Source organism: Pogoniulus pusillus, chromosome Z, assembly GCF_015220805.1.
Source record: "Pogoniulus pusillus isolate bPogPus1 chromosome Z, bPogPus1.pri, whole genome shotgun sequence".
In the NCBI taxonomy this organism is placed as follows: Eukaryota; Metazoa; Chordata; class Aves; order Piciformes; family Lybiidae; genus Pogoniulus; species Pogoniulus pusillus.
Window position 1 is genome coordinate 51210351 of NC_087309.1, and position 17475 is coordinate 51227825.

The 17475-nt window shown below is 38.4% G+C and overlaps 1 protein-coding gene across 3 annotated transcripts in view; it reads right to left on the minus strand.

Annotated features, from left to right (window-relative positions):
* Positions 1 to 1358: 1358 nt before the first annotated feature.
* Positions 1359 to 17475, minus strand: part of POLK (DNA polymerase kappa) — a 29320-nt gene continuing 13203 nt past the window's right edge. For 2 of the 3 annotated variants that reach the window (XM_064140059.1, XM_064140058.1), the window contains 9 exons: positions 15223 to 15444; positions 13525 to 13649; positions 13174 to 13340; positions 11218 to 11250; positions 9765 to 9861; positions 4588 to 4759; positions 2855 to 3784; positions 1707 to 1758; positions 1359 to 1587 (listed from right to left, as the gene is read on the minus strand). In XM_064140059.1, coding sequence (XP_063996129.1) covers positions 1503 to 1587; positions 1707 to 1758; positions 2855 to 3784; positions 4588 to 4759; positions 9765 to 9861; positions 11218 to 11250; positions 13174 to 13340; positions 13525 to 13649; positions 15223 to 15444 — 1883 coding nt within the window. In that variant the 3' untranslated portion in view covers positions 1359 to 1502. The remainder of the gene's footprint in view (positions 1588 to 1706; positions 1759 to 2854; positions 3785 to 4587; positions 4760 to 9764; positions 9862 to 11217; positions 11251 to 13173; positions 13341 to 13524; positions 13650 to 15222; positions 15445 to 17475) is intronic. The other variant, XM_064140057.1, reaches the window with a different exon arrangement.

Genomic DNA, 17475 nt, shown 5'->3' on the forward strand with positions numbered 1-17475 from the left:
TACCAAAAGCATCCATCTCCCCATCAGTCAACAGAACAGCTCATACTGAATGCGTACTGACCTGGCTTAGAAAAAAAAATATCAACCAAATCAGCTTACACAACCTGATCTAGTCCAGCTGATTTGGTCCAAAGCAGATAAGGAAGCACTGACATGAGAGCCATGAGTATAGTGACATCTGGCAAACAAATAGCTGAGCAGGTAGAGATGATGAAATAATTTCAGCAAGTTTGGAATAAAAAGAACATATTTTGAATTAGCCTGGGCATCTAAAACATCTAAAAATCAAGGAAACCCCACAGTGCTTCCAACACAACATTAAAGGAGATACTTCCACAGCAGCTACTTATTGTAAAGATTTTGCAATAAAAAAGCAGTTTACCATTCATATGAGATTTTACATTGGTTATATAACTTAAATAGTTGTCATAATAAATAATTTGTCTGATATTTAATTACTATTGTAAATTCGGTGTGAATAAACAGGAGGTGTATTTTAAATATTTGCAACTTCTTTCCACACATACTCTCAAAAATATACTTAACAAGAAAGATAATTAAACAGTAAGAAGATTCATAATCTTGTAGATCTGCATGTCATTCATATTATTATTGCACCATAAGAAATTTAATTTAGACTAAATTTAGTGCTACTGGTCAGTAACACAGATGCTCAATTGCAAAGACAACTGAAGTTTTCAGTTTCTCTGGAAAGGTCAAGGATCAAGCCACATTTGTCTGACTAACCTGGAGGAATTCTTCTCTCATCAGCAGGTTTTAAAATGTTTCTAAAAATCAGTGAAGTTATCCCATATCTCTTCAAAACGAGTCCTTCAGGGCTGGTCTGACAACTCTTAATGAAGTAATTTTCAGTTATAACAATAAAATCTTGACTGTCCTCTAAATTCTCCCACTTTCCTTTGAAAATGCAAGACCAATCAATTTGTTTTTTGTGGAGACAAATGTACTTAAGGTGGTATCAAGCAACTCAGCTCTTGTCACCACACAGTTAATATGACAGTTAAATTTGGTGTTCAACTGTCAAGGCAAGTGTCAGCCTAAGCTACTATGGCTACCACGGCCAACACAACAGAGAGGATGGCAGGTAAGGTGTGGGAAGGTGGCCTTCAGAAAGCCTTGCTTTCTAGGGACGTTGCTCTACAGGCTTTCTTAATAGCGGCTCTAATCTATCTCTGTTGAATAGCAGAGAGAATTCACAAGGCTGCTTGTTCCACGTGTTCAACATAAACAAAGTCAAAGTGCTAGCAAATTTTGATTCTCGAAAACAACTGGAAAAAAAAAGGTGTTTTTTCTCAAAGAAAAAAAAAGTAAAGAATTACATCAGTTGTACCTCTTCTACACCAAACATGTTCTTTTTACATAGACATGCAATGGTTTCAATGTGACAGGGGCACCTGAACCCAGCCAATTCACCAATGCTGAATTAATTTGCAGTCATAAAATACTATGAAATACTTCATACAGCATATGTTACTACACAGTCATTTAAAAAACATTTCAATTGTGTGCTTTGGATTGTTTGACTTGGCCTTTTTCGATACTGACTGTGAAGTTGTTAGTCCAGATCTAAAGAAAGAAATAAAAGCAGTAAGAGGTTACCATACACAACTTTTACAAGACTGAATATTTTAGAAGTTTTATTATTTTAAAATTAATGTGCACATGAATTTCCAGAAAATCATTACCTTTTTGTTCCTTGTGATGGATTTGTGCATTGCTGTCCTCTGCTTAATCCTCCTGAAAAGTAATTGGAAACAAACAAAATTAATTATGTCAATAAAGAATGTTTCAGAAACTACACACACGGCAGAACTTTTAGAAGAATAGTTTTGTGTGAAGCTTTTTTTTTTAATATAACCATATTTAATCTGTTTCAAGGAGCAGATAAGAAGTTTTTATCTGAAGTTTGACTGCTGTAGATTATATGAAGATTTTTAAAAGAGAAAAACCAAAAAAGCCTTTACTTTAATGAATTCTAAGGAATTGATTTGAATCTTTTTAAGTTTTCAAAAATATTTCAGTGTGATGTAGATGATTTTCAAAGTGGTTGTGGAAATTATTCTTTTTTCCATCCTGCACAGAGACCAGTAGGTTTTTCATGTAAAACAAAGCCTGTTTACACATGTAACAACAACACTGCTTATATAATTTCCAGTGGAGGGGATTCATACTCTTAAGTCTCATTTGTGTTCTGATAATTCTAACACACTAGCATTTTCATTTCCTTTTGTAAAGCTCCCAGTTTAGATTAAAGACGAGTTATTTTAAGAGGACAATGATCTACACATTTCATCTAATCTGGCCAAAGGTTAACTCTTCACCAAACCCAGAAACTATCTTAAATAAATATTCTACTGATTGGTCACGTTACAGGTGAAGTTAGATGATATATTTCACTAGATGTTAAAACAGGCTTGCAAGTGCAAGCCTTTGTGCTTTAGTTTGCCATCTCCTTAATTTTGGCAGTGCACTTTACATAACGGAACTTTTCTGTCAGCTGAGTCTCTGAAACAACCCAGGTTGAAAATGTTTTAATTGATTTTCACTTAAATCTCAGTAGTATTACAAACACCTTTCTGAACATGGTTACAGGCAGAAAACATGCAATTTACAAAAATGAGCAGTAAGTCCTATGCCACAATTGTGGCAAACAGAAAGGCACTATATAGCTACCATCACATTTGTAAATCTAGTTTGTCATAAAAATGGATTTGGTATTTCATACATAAAAATATTCACTCTTACAGTGGTCTTACTCAAATGAACTTTTGGCAAAGATGTCAAGTCCTGAAAAGCATGAAATAATCACATACAACCTAATGAACATACTCACCAACTCTGCTTGAGTTTTCCAAATTATAACTCTTAGTAGGGAAATCTTTTTTTTCTGTCAGTTCCTGGATGAGGCCTTTATTTAAGCAGATATCCACATGTCTGTTAAATGACAAAAGACCAGTAGATTTCTGTTCTGAATTACAGACAGGACAAATCAGAACACCATCTTCTTTGGCTTCAAACAGATGGGATGAAGTAGCTGCTTCTGTATATTCAGTTTTTTCATTGTCTTGTGAAATTCTTTTAGGGAAGAGACACTGTTTCATACAGGTGTTTCCAGCAATATCACTGAGTTTGCTAGGCTGCCTTTCTCTATGAGGTTTATCAGATATTATCTGAGTGAATTTTTCTCTGCTACCACTTGTACAGTTGTCAGATGCACTTGCAGACTGGTCTGCTTCCGGTAATTGACTTGGCTTATTTTTTTGACATTCATCAGCATCTTCATTTTTAAACAGTATAACAAAGTCAGGTTTATTTTCTCTTGAATTTTCATTCTTGGATATTTCCATGGTATTGTTAACAGAAGTCCCATTGAGGCACTCATCAATATGCCGATTAAGCTCTTCCAAATTATTGCTGCTTTGATCCTTAAAGCAAACAGGGCAGGTGAAGATCTTACACGCAACAGAATTCTGTAAGCCTGTGACTATCTCCGTTTCTTCCATAAAACTTGCTGATTTCCTATCATGAAAGAGCTGCTCACTTCTAGCTTGGTTAGGAGAAAGATTCTCACTGTTTAGTTGCCTTGCAGCTCGCTTTTTATCAAAAAAACTCCCTCTGGAAGATGCTTCTGAGTTCTTTGTGAAAAAATCTTGTTTGGACTTCCCTGGATGACCAATTTCTTTACCTGATTTAAAGAAACTCGTTATGCTTTTCTGTTGGTACTTCTTCTCATCTTCACTCAGAAATCCTGATACTCGTACACCTAATGATGAAAAACATAATATTAACTTTGTGAAAAGTTGGTACTAATTAACACCTTTTGAGTTATACATTCACTCAATAAAAGTGCATTTTACATCTAAATGGAGGTTATACCACCTGCAAATGCAAACAATGGGTCACAAGGTCCATACAATTTTATGAGACCAAAACACTTGCCCAAGTGTATTAATAATTTCAATATCCACGAGGTTTTAACTGATTGCACCATAAGGTTGTAAGTTTAATAATATTCAGTCTGATAGAGAGTTTTGCATAGAGGTCCCCAACAAAACATTTATTTAATTCAGCTAATTCCAGTCCCATTAATGAGTTAAGTGTTATGTATCACTGAATGTTTCAAATAAAACCTACAAGCACTTGAAGCACACAAGTCTACTTCTGACAGAAACGAGCAAGTTCCTTGCATGGCATCTTCAAATCAATAAGCACTCTTATTTACAGATTTTTTTTTCTAAAACAGGTTATGGACACAAACTACATGTTGCTGTGTTGAAAAGCAGATTTGAAATGTATTTTAAGGCAGCAGAATAAAGCACTGCTATACATTAAGATTCTACTCTCATACTGGTGTGTATGTTGCTCCAGGGCTAACAAGTGGTAGGAAATATACAAGCTCAATTACTAAAACATTCTTCAGTCACCATTCAGCATTCCAGACCTGCTTCACTCTGCAAAAACTACCAGGGTAATGGAGAAAAGACAACTCCATTTATACTGATTTTACTCCAGAGTACACTCTAAGATCTAACTCCAATAAGGAAGAATGGGTTTGAAATATTTTACCCATAAGTCTTATCCGTAAAGGGTGAGGAGCTGAACTATCAATTTCTGTTGCTAACAATTCTTTAGCAACGGCAAATATTTCCTCCTCAGTAGAAACAGAGGACAGCCCAGTTAAGGCTCTTGTTTTCACTTCAAAGTTCACATTCTTTAGCTTCAAGGTAACAGTTTTACCCTAAAACAAAAAAAAAAGAGAAAAAAAAAAGGAGAATTAAAAAAAAATAAAAAGGTTAAGCATATGCAGGATACACAGCACAGAATCAATTACTACACAGCACCTATACATTTGCCCTGAAGCTGCAGTCAAGAACATGTGCCTATCTGTATAAAGCAAGGGGTGCTGCCAAGAATTTGTCAGCAAGATTCTGCTCTTACTCCTAATTTACTGTTAAACTTGAATTTTATGAACTAGGTCACTTGGCTGTGGTTCCCAGCAGACCGCTCACCACCTGTGCATGTTTGTTCTGTAGATTTCATGCTTTGACTACAGTCACAACTTCTTCACTTGGCAGCTTTCACTGCTAGTTATCCGATCTTTGCTTCAAAACTACTAAGGATGCATAGTGATATCTCATTAAAGATTTGCTGAAAATTTCCTTCCTTCTGCATGGTGCTATCAGAGTCACACAGAGCATCTGTATTTTGCACAGATATTCCCTTGGAAAAAACTTTGAAACCATTCCTGTGATTTAGTATGCCCATACTAATGTATACAAATGGCACTCCATTTGTTTTGGCACCTTTGTAAGCTCATCCCTTCCACTTTTTAGCTGATCATCTTCCTTTCAGTCTATCATCTTTGAAAAAAACTTTAATGAATGAAGAAGACTCATTACAATTCATTAATGCCTCAAATGTTGCTCTTTGCTTCACTACAGAAAACACAAACTGTTCTTTATAGGCAATAAGCAGAACTTGAGGAGAGGAAATACAGGGTTTGCATCTACCATTCATACCACTGAATGGTATGAATAGCTTTTCACCAAATTTGGGAGATGGCAATTTCTTGAACTGGCTATGGAATGGATCTTGAATGAATGCAGTAGAGAAACAAGGTGTTTAGTATTACCATCTATTTGTTTATAAACATTGCTTTTAGCACAAAATGTTCATATACTAAATAACTTAGTAAATCAGTTTATTTTTTGCCATGTATATTATTAGATAGCCCCCTGAATAATATCAGAATGCTGCCTAAATAATTCTAAAGGCCCAATATGCAGAGTTGACCCTCACAGTAAGGAAGTCTGCATCTTCCTAGAGACCAAATCAGGGGTATCACTAGAGGACTCCCCAGGATGGTGCAGTCACATGACTATTACCCATCAGTGATCTTCCAGACAAGATGGGGAGCAAGCTGTACCCTATAGTCTGAGGAGAATGAAGAGAGATTTCAAGGACTTGGAATGGTTGGTGAAAGAGTCAGGGACACTGCTTCTAGTACCTGACCATGATATGCAAGGCAGCAGAAGAATCCAGCACAGACTGGCTCTGAGACTGGTGCTCCGAGGCTGATGCTCCAGACATAACTTTGAGTTCTTTGATAATGGCTGGGTTTAGAGGACACCAGGACTGATGGTAGGAGGTGGGAAAGGCTTAGCTTGCAGGGCTAAGAGGATTCTAGGACAAGAACAAGCAGGGCTCATTCATAGAGCTTTAAACTAGAATTGAAGGGGGATAGGGGCTGTTGCTGGGTTTGCACCAGCGGGGCAGTGTTCTACTATTAATGAAGAACAGAAGGCCTCCCACCCTTCCAGGATAGACTTTTATGCTAGACTTGTCGTTGTGTGGTGGCAATTACAGGGCCATGGCGGGACAGCTTGCATGACTGGAATTGGATCACAGATGGCTGTGTCATTTTTAGGGAAGGCAGATTAACAAAGTGAGGTGGTGGAGTTGCTCTACATGTGAGGGAGGAACTAGAATGTATTGAGTTCTCTCCAGGGGTGGATGAGGAGAAAGTTCAGAGCCTGGGGGGGAGAATTAAGGGGCAGGTTAACATGGGTGACCTGTTTATTACAGGACACTTGATCAGGATGAGGAAGATCATGAGGCCTTCTACAAGCAGCTGACAGCAGCTTTGCAATCACAGGCCCTGGTTCTCATGGGGGATTTTAACCACCCAAGTATTTACAGGAAGGCTTCCTAAGCCAGCCATAGTGATAACTTCTTGACACAAATGGTGGATGAGCTAATTAGGAGAGGAGTGCTGCTGGACCTGATACTCACTAACAAGGATTCTGGTTGAAGCTGTGAATGTTGAGGGCAGCCTTAGCTGTTGTAACCATGTGATGGTGGAGTTCAGTATCTTGTGTGATAGAAACAGACTACTAATCAGGACCATAGCCTTGGACTTCAGCAGGGCCAACTCTGACCTTTTCAAGCAATTGCTAGGGGAAATCTCATGGGACAGGGTACTAGAGGGCAAAGGCACTAATGAGAGTTGATTAATATTCAAGGACCACTTCTTCCAAGCTCAAGGTCAGATCATTCCAACAAGTATGAAATCAAGAAAGGGAGCCAGGAGTAGGGAACTGCTGAGCAAACTCAAGTGGAAGAAGAGAGTCTATGGACCACAGAAGGATGGTCACTTGGGTAGAGTGTGAGACTATTGTCAGAGGATGTAAGAAGGCAGTTGGAAAGCTAAGGCCTCCTTGGATTTCAGCCTTGCAAGGGAGGTCAAGGACAACAGAAAGTGCTTTTTCAAACACATTGCAGGAAAAACTAACACTAGAGGCAATGGAGGCCCACTGCTGAATGAGGTGGGCACCTTCCTGACAGAGAGTACAAAGGTGGAGTTGCTAAATGCCTTCTTTGTCTCCATCTATACTGCTGGACCTCTAAGCCCCAGATGAAGACATGGCAAAGGAGAGGTTTTCCTTGGTTGATGAAGACTGGGTTAATGAACAGTGGGTCAGGGAACAGTTAAGTAATCTGGACACCCATAAATCCATGGGTCCTGACAGTACCAAGTTTGTAGATGACACCAAGCTGTGTGGCACAGTTGACTTGCTAGAGGGAAGGGATGCCTCCCTCCCTGGAGGTGTTCAAGTGTGTTAGATGAGGCCTTGAGCAACATATTCTTGTGAAAGGAGTTCCTGCCTATTGCAGAGGCGTTTGGAATTGGATGATCTTTGAGGTCTCTTCCAACCTAAACCATTCTCTGATTCTACGATGCACCTGCAGGTGCTGAGGGAACTGGCACAGGTCACTGCCAGACCACTCTCCACTGTCTTTGGTGAGTCATGGTGGACAGGAGAAATGCCTGGGGACTGGAGGAGGGCAAACATCACTCCCATCTTCAAAAAGGCTAAGAAGGAAAACCCAGATAACTGTAGAGCAGTCAGCCTCACCTCCATCCCCAGAAAGGTAATGGAGCAACTTATCCTTGGTGCTGTCCTTAGACATATCAAGGACAAGGGGGTCACTGGGAGCAATTAGCATGGTTTTACCATGTTTGAACAACCTGACAGCCTTTCACAAAGATATAAACAGGTGGATAGATGATGGTAGAGCAGTGGATGTGGTTTATCTTGATTTCACAGTATCACAGTATCACAGTATCACCAAGGTTGGAAGAGACCTCACAGATCATCAAGTCCAACCCTTTACCACAGTGCCCAAGGCTAGACCATGGCACCAAGTGCCACGTCCAACCTTGCCTTGAACTGCCCCAGGGACGACGACTCCACCACCTCCCCAGGCAGCCCATTCCAGTGCCCAATGACTCTCTCAGTGAAGAACTTTCTCCTCACCTCGAGCCGAAATTTCCCCTGGCGCAGCCTGAGGCTGTGTCCTCTTGTTCTGGAGCTGGCCACCTGAGAGAAGAGAGCAACCTCCTCCTGGCCACAACCACCCTTCAGGTAGTTGTAGACAGCAATAAGGTCACCCCTGAGCCTCCTCTTCTCCAGGCTAAACAACCCCAGCTCCCTAAGCCTCTCCTCGTAGGGCTTGTGCTCGAGGCCTCTCCCTTTGACACCATCTCATACAGCAACCTTCTGGCTAAACTGAGGCAGTGTGGTCTGGATGATTGGGTAGTGAGATGGATTGAGAACTGGTTGAAGGGAAGAAGTCAGAGAGTTGTGGTCAATAGAATGGAGTCTAGTTGGAGGCCTGTGACTAGTGGGGTCCCTCAGGGGTACAGGGACCAGTACTAGTCAATGTATTCATCAGTGACCTGGATGAGGGCACAGAGTGCACTATCAGCAAGTTTGCTGATGATACAAAGCTGGGTGGAGTGACTGACACACCAAAGGTTTGTGCTGCCATTGGGCAAGATTTACACAGGCCGGAGACCTAGGCAGGGAGAATCTCAATGAAGTTCAACAATGGCAAGTGTGGAGTCTTGCACCTGGGAGAGAACAACCCCAGGTATCAGTTTAGGTTGGGGACTGACCTGTTGGAGAGCAGTGAAGGAAACAAACACCAGTAGACAGAAGACTGACCATAAGCCAGCAATGTGCTCTTGTAGCCAAGAAGGCCAGTGCCATTCTGGAGTGTACTAGAAGGACAGTGGTTAGCAGGTTGAGACAGGTGCTCCTCTATCTCTACTCTGGTGAGGCCACATCTCAAATATTATATCTAGTTCTGGGCCCCAGTACAGTGAACTGCTTGAGAGAGTCCAGCAAAAAGCCATAAAAATGAATAAGAGAGTGGAATATCTTTCTATGAGGAGGGACTGAGGGAGCTGGGGCTCTTTAGCTTGGAGGAGACTATGGAGTGACCTCAGTGAGTGCCACAAGGATGGTGCCAGGCTCTTCTCAGTGACAACCCCTGACAGAACAAGGGGCAAGGGGTGGAAGCTGAAGCAGAGGAAGTTTCACTTAAACATGAGGAGGAATTTTTTCACTGTGAGGGTGACAGACACTGGAACAAGCTGCTCAGGGGAGCTGCAGAGTCTCCCTCTTTGGAGATACTCAAAACCCACCTGGACGTGTTTCAGTGTGATCGGGTAGAGGTGATCCTGCTGTGGCAGGGGGGTTGGACTTGATCTTTTAAAATCGCCTTCTAACCCCTAACATTCCATGATTCTGTGAAATATCTCCAAATTAAAGGATGGACACTTCAGAATACAGATTGTATGGTATGATACTGCTGAAAGCATTCACACTAATGCTGCATTTAATATGATGAAGTGCAGTGCTGTCTTTTCACAAGTGAACAGATAATAATATAAATACCTTAAGCCCTTCTTTCTGTAGCTCTTGAGCAAGGTCTCTGCAGAGTTCTCGACATAATCTGTACTGGTCTTCTGCTGTGTTTATTTCACTGAATGTTCTAAGATAAAGATATAATCCTTTTTTCAGTATGAATTTCAGAAGTTGTTCAGTGGCTACCATCTAAAATACTTTTTGTACATTTAAACAAAGCTATATCAGAAGAAGGCTGTATAGGTTTGAGTGTTTACTTCAAGGAAAAATTAATATTAACACAAATATTGGTTGGACTCGATGATCTATGAGGTCTCTTCCAACCTTGGTGATACTGTGACAAATATTATATAGAAATACTCGTGCATGTTTATGAGCTTCAAAATGTTTGCAAAGCCTTTCAAAGAATGAAACAATTTGGCTTTCAATTTTTTTGTGTACTATTTGAAGATGTATCAGATTCAAGGTCATTAATTGTTAGTATTTGCAAGAGACAGTAATAACACTGACCGAATTCATGCAGCCAGACAAATTATTTGTATTTAATCTCCTCTGTACAGTGCTGGGTAACATCAGAAGAAAGGAAGGATGAAAAAGTCAACATCAGAGACAAATTATCAGAAATATATAATGCAGATGCTACAAAAAAGATGCGAGCAAGGACACTTACTCTAGCCTCAGAGGAGGAAAATTCTCTTTCTGCCAAAACCATTCCTAACTGCCTTTGCTGGAGCTTCTTAGCAGGGGAATTACAGCATTATTTTTTTGCTGTGCATCTGTATTTTAGTAATAACATGAGTGGAAAGGCAGCCTTCAGTTAGCAACAGTTTTAAGGCAAGCAAGAAGCCTCAAAATCAGCCATAAATTTGCCAGCTCTGGTGGGACCAAGCCTTATGGGGCTTACATAAGCTGCCCACAGGTATTAAGTCTCAATAGGAATACAGATTTTGCCCTTACTTCTTTTTTAAGAGGCAACAACACATGAGAGTAGGGATGTTCTACAGAGTCTCCTTGCAGTATTTCCTTCTTAAAAACACTTAGAAATTAAATACACCACTTCCTTAAGGAACTTTACACTGCTGAAACTTTTAGTTGGGAAATGTAACTAATTACTAGATGCTTTGCAAGCCTGCCTTATGCTGTACTTGTTATGCATGTGACTGCAGGCTACTAGACTGATACTGACATTAAACTGAAACGTAAAATAAAAAAACCCACACTTATGTATGTTCATTCTATGTCAGGGCTTAAAGACCACTTTGATGTATTAAAGGTATTAGGAGAATCAGATAATGAGAGGAGAGCACACAGAAACTGGTGACATAAGGACCTCCACAGTATTCTAAAGTCAAAGGAAAAAAAGTAATGAAGGCTTGGATCCAATTTAATGTGCTAATTGTATATGCAGTTTCTTAATACACAATAAAATTACACAACATAAGTTTAGTGATCAATGTGATTTTTCACTATTAAAAAGGCATACCTTTCCGTGCTCATACTTTTTCTTTCTCCATCCCTTTAAAAAGAAAAACAATTTATCATGCTCACTTTACATAGGACTGTTACCTTTTCAATAAACTCCAAGTAAACCAATCATGCTTCAATAGTCTCTTCAACAGTTCTAAACTTCCAAGTTTAAGTGGGTGTGAAATTGAGAGGGTTTTTTTCAGAGAGCTTAAACAACTATAGATGAAGAGATATATCCACCACAAATAATGATAAACAGTTGGAGCAACAAAACAAAAAAAAATCTAACACAACAAAACTAACTACAAATCCTACAGTGTGTCACCTAGCTCTAACTGCTGTTAAAATCCTGAACTTTCTATGTACAGTTGAACATTTGTTTATCTGAGGAATTAGTTTGACTTTTGTCTAAATTACTGCCTGTGATAAAAGTGATGTGCTAAGGTTTTGTTTCTTTCCTTCTTTCTGGTTTTAATCAAGCATTCTTTAACAACTCTTGTACATATGAGGAGCTCCTCAGAACCTTTTCTTTTTAGGTCCTTCTTCTGAAAACAACAGATATAGTATCATTACGTTTTCCTAAAAGAAGGTGGTCAAAGACAATGACCTGAGGATTCTGGTTTTGGTATCTTAAAGGTTTGCTTTTTCCACTCCAAAAATCACTAAAATCAAGTTGGTGCTAATAAAAACAAAGCAAATAAATAAATTTCTTAGACAACACCGTTAAAAAGGTGTCCCACTTCACAATGATAATCTTGAAATGTTCCTTTTATTTTTTTTAATTATTTGAATGCATTAGGTATCAGTATCTAAACAGGGTGAATAACATGAAGGAGTACCACACTTATTAAAGGACCATTTGAGGTTGCACCATCTTCACAGAAACCACTTGGAAAATCATATTTTATCTCTTATCAAGTCACCTTCACAAAGTCACTCTTATTATGTATTTTGTTTAAAGTCAACACACCCCTGAACAAAAAAGGAAACAATACCAAGATTTGTGCTAGCACATTATGGGCCTACAAACTGCCAACCATATGTATTATTTTGTAGTCAAATGGAAGAGGTGGGGTATCTATTGATGCCAGAGAAGTAACAGCAGTAATACAGAACAGGTCTTTGAGAAGTATGTAAGACACACTTTGGAACAAGTAATTTTAAAGCAGAATTTTGGCACTTTGGGAAGGATAGAAGAATATTTAAGTAGGGAATATTTAAAAGAAAGGGTCACTCCTATGGCAAGATCCTTGGTTACAAACAGCAAAATGTTATGGTTTCCTTTAAAGACAGGTGCTTTGTCACTGTACCCTAAACAGACTTTGAAAGCATATATTATTGAAACGAAGTATTCCCTAGTAAGGTTGATTTCTCCCCTCCCAAACAGGAGGCTAGAAAAGCATCAAATTAGGATGAAGCTTAAGGAAAGAACTGTATAAAAATCTTCAGTCCTATTCCAGCAAATTCACTAGCTGATACTACACATACATAAAGATGACAGGAGACACAGAAACATCACGACAATTTACCACCAGAGAATGTCATATGCCAATGTGATTTTCGTTAGTCTTATTACAACTATAAAAAACAATGAATGCATATTGGTTTTATAGAACAGGACTGAACAGAACTTCTGCTTAGGATAAATACTTTTTCTTCAGATACTTTAGGAATTATGAGGTTACCCTGAATGATACTGACTTGCTGCCTCGATGCACACTTACGCACAACTTCTCTGACAGACTTGTTGGACTTCGCACATTAGACATGGCAGTATGAAATTTTACCCTTTAATATCTTCCTGTTGTGTGCATCTTAAATATAAGACAATAACAGATAGCAGAGATATTTCAAAACAGATGTCACAAGCCAAAGTTCCGTATTTGTCATTAAAACGTCTTAAAATGTATAGTGTGTAATATAAACAAGCAAAAAAAACCTGTAAATGCACAAGAAAAAAACTCAAACTTACTTTTCCAAATGTGTTGAACCCAAACCAAGGGAAATCTCCAAGAAATTATGCCAAGACGCTTCTGAAAAAAGAAGAGAAAGCAGTGCCCTCTGCTGGTAAAGTTCTGAGCAAGTCACAATTCCAAGAGCTCTTAGCATCTTCTCTGTTACTTTTCCTATACCCGGGACCTGTTAAAAAAAGAGTAAGCACCATTCTGCTGAAACTCTCCATTTGCAGATTCAATATCAAGAACGGTTGGAATCAAACATGACTGGATACATTACCTTGCAGTGTATTTCTTCAGCAGAATTGCTGCCTTTAGAACCAGAGGAACATACATGATTACACAGTAAATGTCATGGTATTTCTTACCTTTCTAATGGGCAAATCTTTTAGGAAGTCTAGCACTGCTTGTCTCTCAGGAACAATTCTGCATTGGCCATTAGGTTTATTACGATCGCTGCACATTTTTGCTAACATTGTATTTGGAGCTATTCCTTAAAAACAAACAAGCAAACAAACAAACCCTTTTTAAAAAAAATGAAACACAGGACAACGTTTAGTTTCAACTGCCCAGTATTTAAAAGCACCTAAGGAGCCTACACATTTGACAAAGGCTAAACATAACGAAAAGAATGACAATAACTGATAACCAGATCTGTACCATTCTGCAAAACATATGAGAACACAAATACACGTGGTACATTAAATATAACAGTCAGACCAGGTAAAGTTTACCTAGCATTTTAAGACAGCCAGGGTAACACAACATGTACTTATCAGTCATGAGGGGTTAAACGCTAAAAGGAGGCACTTCTTCCTTGTATTTCAGCAAAAAGACTACATTAATTTTGAGAACATTTATCAAATTAAACTGTTCTGTAGGCTACTGCTGCAATTATCTATCTATCTGTCTATATTTCACTGACACTGGTAGGACTTGAGGAGGGATTGTTTTTTTCTATTAAAGTAGTTGTTTTTACAAATGCCCTCTGGAATCTGTTTAACAAAAAAGGTAGAATTATTCTGCACTACAGCCCTAGCAGCCTAAAATTTTATTTGCCCACTGATAAAACAAATGCAACTTTGCAGAAGTAATTATTACTGATTACTTCTAGTTTCAAAATCAGACTTCTGTTTTCTGGGGCATTTTTTTTCAGCTTAAAATCCCTGACACATTTACAAAAGCTATATTTTGTTCTAAACACTAACTTGCCCTTAGGAAGATACAATTTTAGCAGAATACTGAACTTAGATGGGAGGGGGGAACTAATCCTGCTGCTTCTTACTAGATGTTTATTACCCTTTGTTTACATTCAATATTTAACTAGCCTTCTGTATCTACCTCATAAAGCTCAGCACACCCTGATGCCTCACGGACCTTGTCCACAAGGCAATCTGAATAGCATCCAAACTAAGTGCCTAAGGACAATTTTTTGCAGTGATCTAATCCAGAATATTACTGAAAGAGTTGAGATTTACAAGTAGGTTGCCTGAAGTCAAAAGACATAACAACTAGTATTAAAAAGCTAGTGAATAGTTCATTAATTTCAAACACCTATTTAATTCTCTATGGACTAACTTTTAAATTAATTTTGATACGGCCTTGAGCAGGGAACAGAGTGGAGAAATGTTAGAAATACTTAAATATATGGATCTGCTATTCAAACTAACAGTAGTTTAGCATCCAGTGACAGATTTCACTCTGACCACTGGCTTATGAAAATAATTTACATGAAGTACTAAAACTGTAAGTGCTAATATTAGCTCTTGGGTGCACTGCTCACTTACACTACTTATGTTTCAGGAAGAAAGAAGTAAAATGATGATATAACTGTTTCTATGATCAAAAAACAAAACCAAAGGAATGGCTCTGATAGCCATAGCACTTTTTGAGACACTTGAAAGTCACAATCTTTACGGACTTGCAAAAAAAGTATATTTCTTTGCAGCACAAAAATGCTTTGGCAACGCTGATTTCTTAATTACTGCCTCTGAAATTAAGAGCATAAATTCTGAAATCACAGAAATACAAAGCATTATTATTATTATCCATATGAGCCTGAATACCTGCACTAGCAGTCAGCTGAGTTTTCTGCTCAATCCTAAAGCGAATTTCCTTCACAGCTTCCTCTGCTGAAGTTCCAAAGACAACAGAATTTTCCACTGATTGCTTTCCATCTCTTTGTTCAGAATAGTCATCCATTAGAGGTGTGTTGTCTTCAAACAGTACTGGTGAAGAAGAGTATCCACCTTCATTAAAGTTGGCAGACATATTTACATCATCTTTATCTATGTTTGATAGAAACACAAGCAATTAATTAATCCCTGTAAAAAATGCAATTCATTAATTTCCTTTTGCAATAGTTGAAGAGAGTTCATTAGCAATTTCTTTTTTCCTGTCTGGAAAAAAAACCTCAAAGCTATTTAAAAAGCAACTGCATTACTTTTTTTGTTCAAAGAAAAGAGAGTCATGATTGCTTTGGTCTTAACATCATTTGAGCCTAGTTGACATTGGAAGAATTGGCTTGGAAGCTGGACATAAATTCCAGAAAAGCACAAGGTTTAATGGCCTGTTGTTGTAGTAGAAGAAAAACATCTAAATGTTGGCATTTGTTTTGTTTCATAACAGAGTAAAGGCCAAATGTTCCCTCTTTTACATTTTGCGGAAATAAAAAAAAGCCAAACCCACAATAACAACAAACTTTCAGAAAATTTTTTTTTACTCTTCTCCAAGGACAAATTAGAGTTCTGGAATACTTAATTCTAGAACCATCAACCTGATGAGTTTCTTTTTTTCAGCTGCAGTCATGGAAGAACAAGTAATGACAGCACCAAATTGTGTGAGTCTACAAACTTTACTATTACTTTTCCACAGACCAAGTGCTTGTTTGTGTTTCAGAAGAGCAAAGTTGTCAGAAAAATATGAAGATGCAGATGACTAAACATCTGTGATATTTATATTGTGAAGACTATGTCACTTCATTTCTTTCTATTCTGTCAATGCTTTTCATTAGTAGTGTATCCTTGATTATCCTCTTGTTATTTAGGTAACATTTAAAAATACTGTCCTAGTTTGTGCATCAGGCAATCACTTGTATGACTCCTCTTTGTCTGTTATTCCTGATTAGGTATACAGCTGTGGATGCAGTTCAACTCCATTTTCCACAGATAAACAAAAGTCATATCTTAAGCAGTATTAGAACTCCTACAGAGCTGATGAGTTTATATACATTCTAGTCTTGTAAGTCAAGTCACTTAACTAGAGCTTATGGGCACTGTCTTTGCAGACACTTCCTCATGTTTCTGATGTGCAGGACTCACTACAGTATTTTAGGAAACACATTTGTAAGATACGAATACCTTTTAGAACAGTACATATATTTATTCTACACCTCCTTAAGTCACAAGCCTATTTCTACTTACTTGCAAAATTACCATGTTGAACTGTAAAGGAAAAATACACAACTAACCCACAAAACTCAGGTTAGTAAGCTCACTAACATTTTTCATACGTGTTAATTAAAAAAAAAACAACAACAAAAACATTAGCAGCATACTTTTCATGGACAGGTGAGTAGCAGAGGAAGTTAACATGCAAACTCACAAACTGGAGATACGGTATATGGGAGGACAAATAATGCAAGGACTCAAGTATCTACACTTTCAATAGGTGCAGCTTTTTGATGTTTATGTTATATGCCATGTGTGACCAGCAGACCCTGCTCCCAAACCCTGTTAATGTGTTTAGCATAAACAACACCATTTCAGAAGGCAAGTAGCCATTGTCTGGCACCAAGCAGGTCACATATTTGTTCCTTTCCATTCGTTATCAAGCCCTAAAGGTCCTGTGCACCAAGTAAACAGGTTTCTTCTCCCTACCAATCTCAATATTTCAGGGCGCCAGTGCAATTACTGCCTCATTTGGCAGGCACTTAGCCAACCACATCTTGCTATGACCCAAACACAGAACAAGGAAGCACAACGCCACCTAGCACACTATGTATAGAACCAAGAGGTTCAAGTCCTAAGTGGAAACCTGGACAAGAACTGCTGCTTGATAGTGAGACTGGAACCCCCCAGTGCCCAGGGACGCCTCCACCATCATCTGCTTCCTCCAAGGACCGAGGGAGTAACTTGTATTCTTTAATACAAATTTTGAGTTTAGATTGATTGCTGTGTTGACACAGAAGACAACATATTAAGATTTGACCTGACGTGCGGAGTCCAAATGATTAGGAATTATAAGTGAAATTCTACTATAAAAGCCTGTGTTATAGTACTTAAGGATTTTACTACATTAATTCTTCTTGTAGATATTTT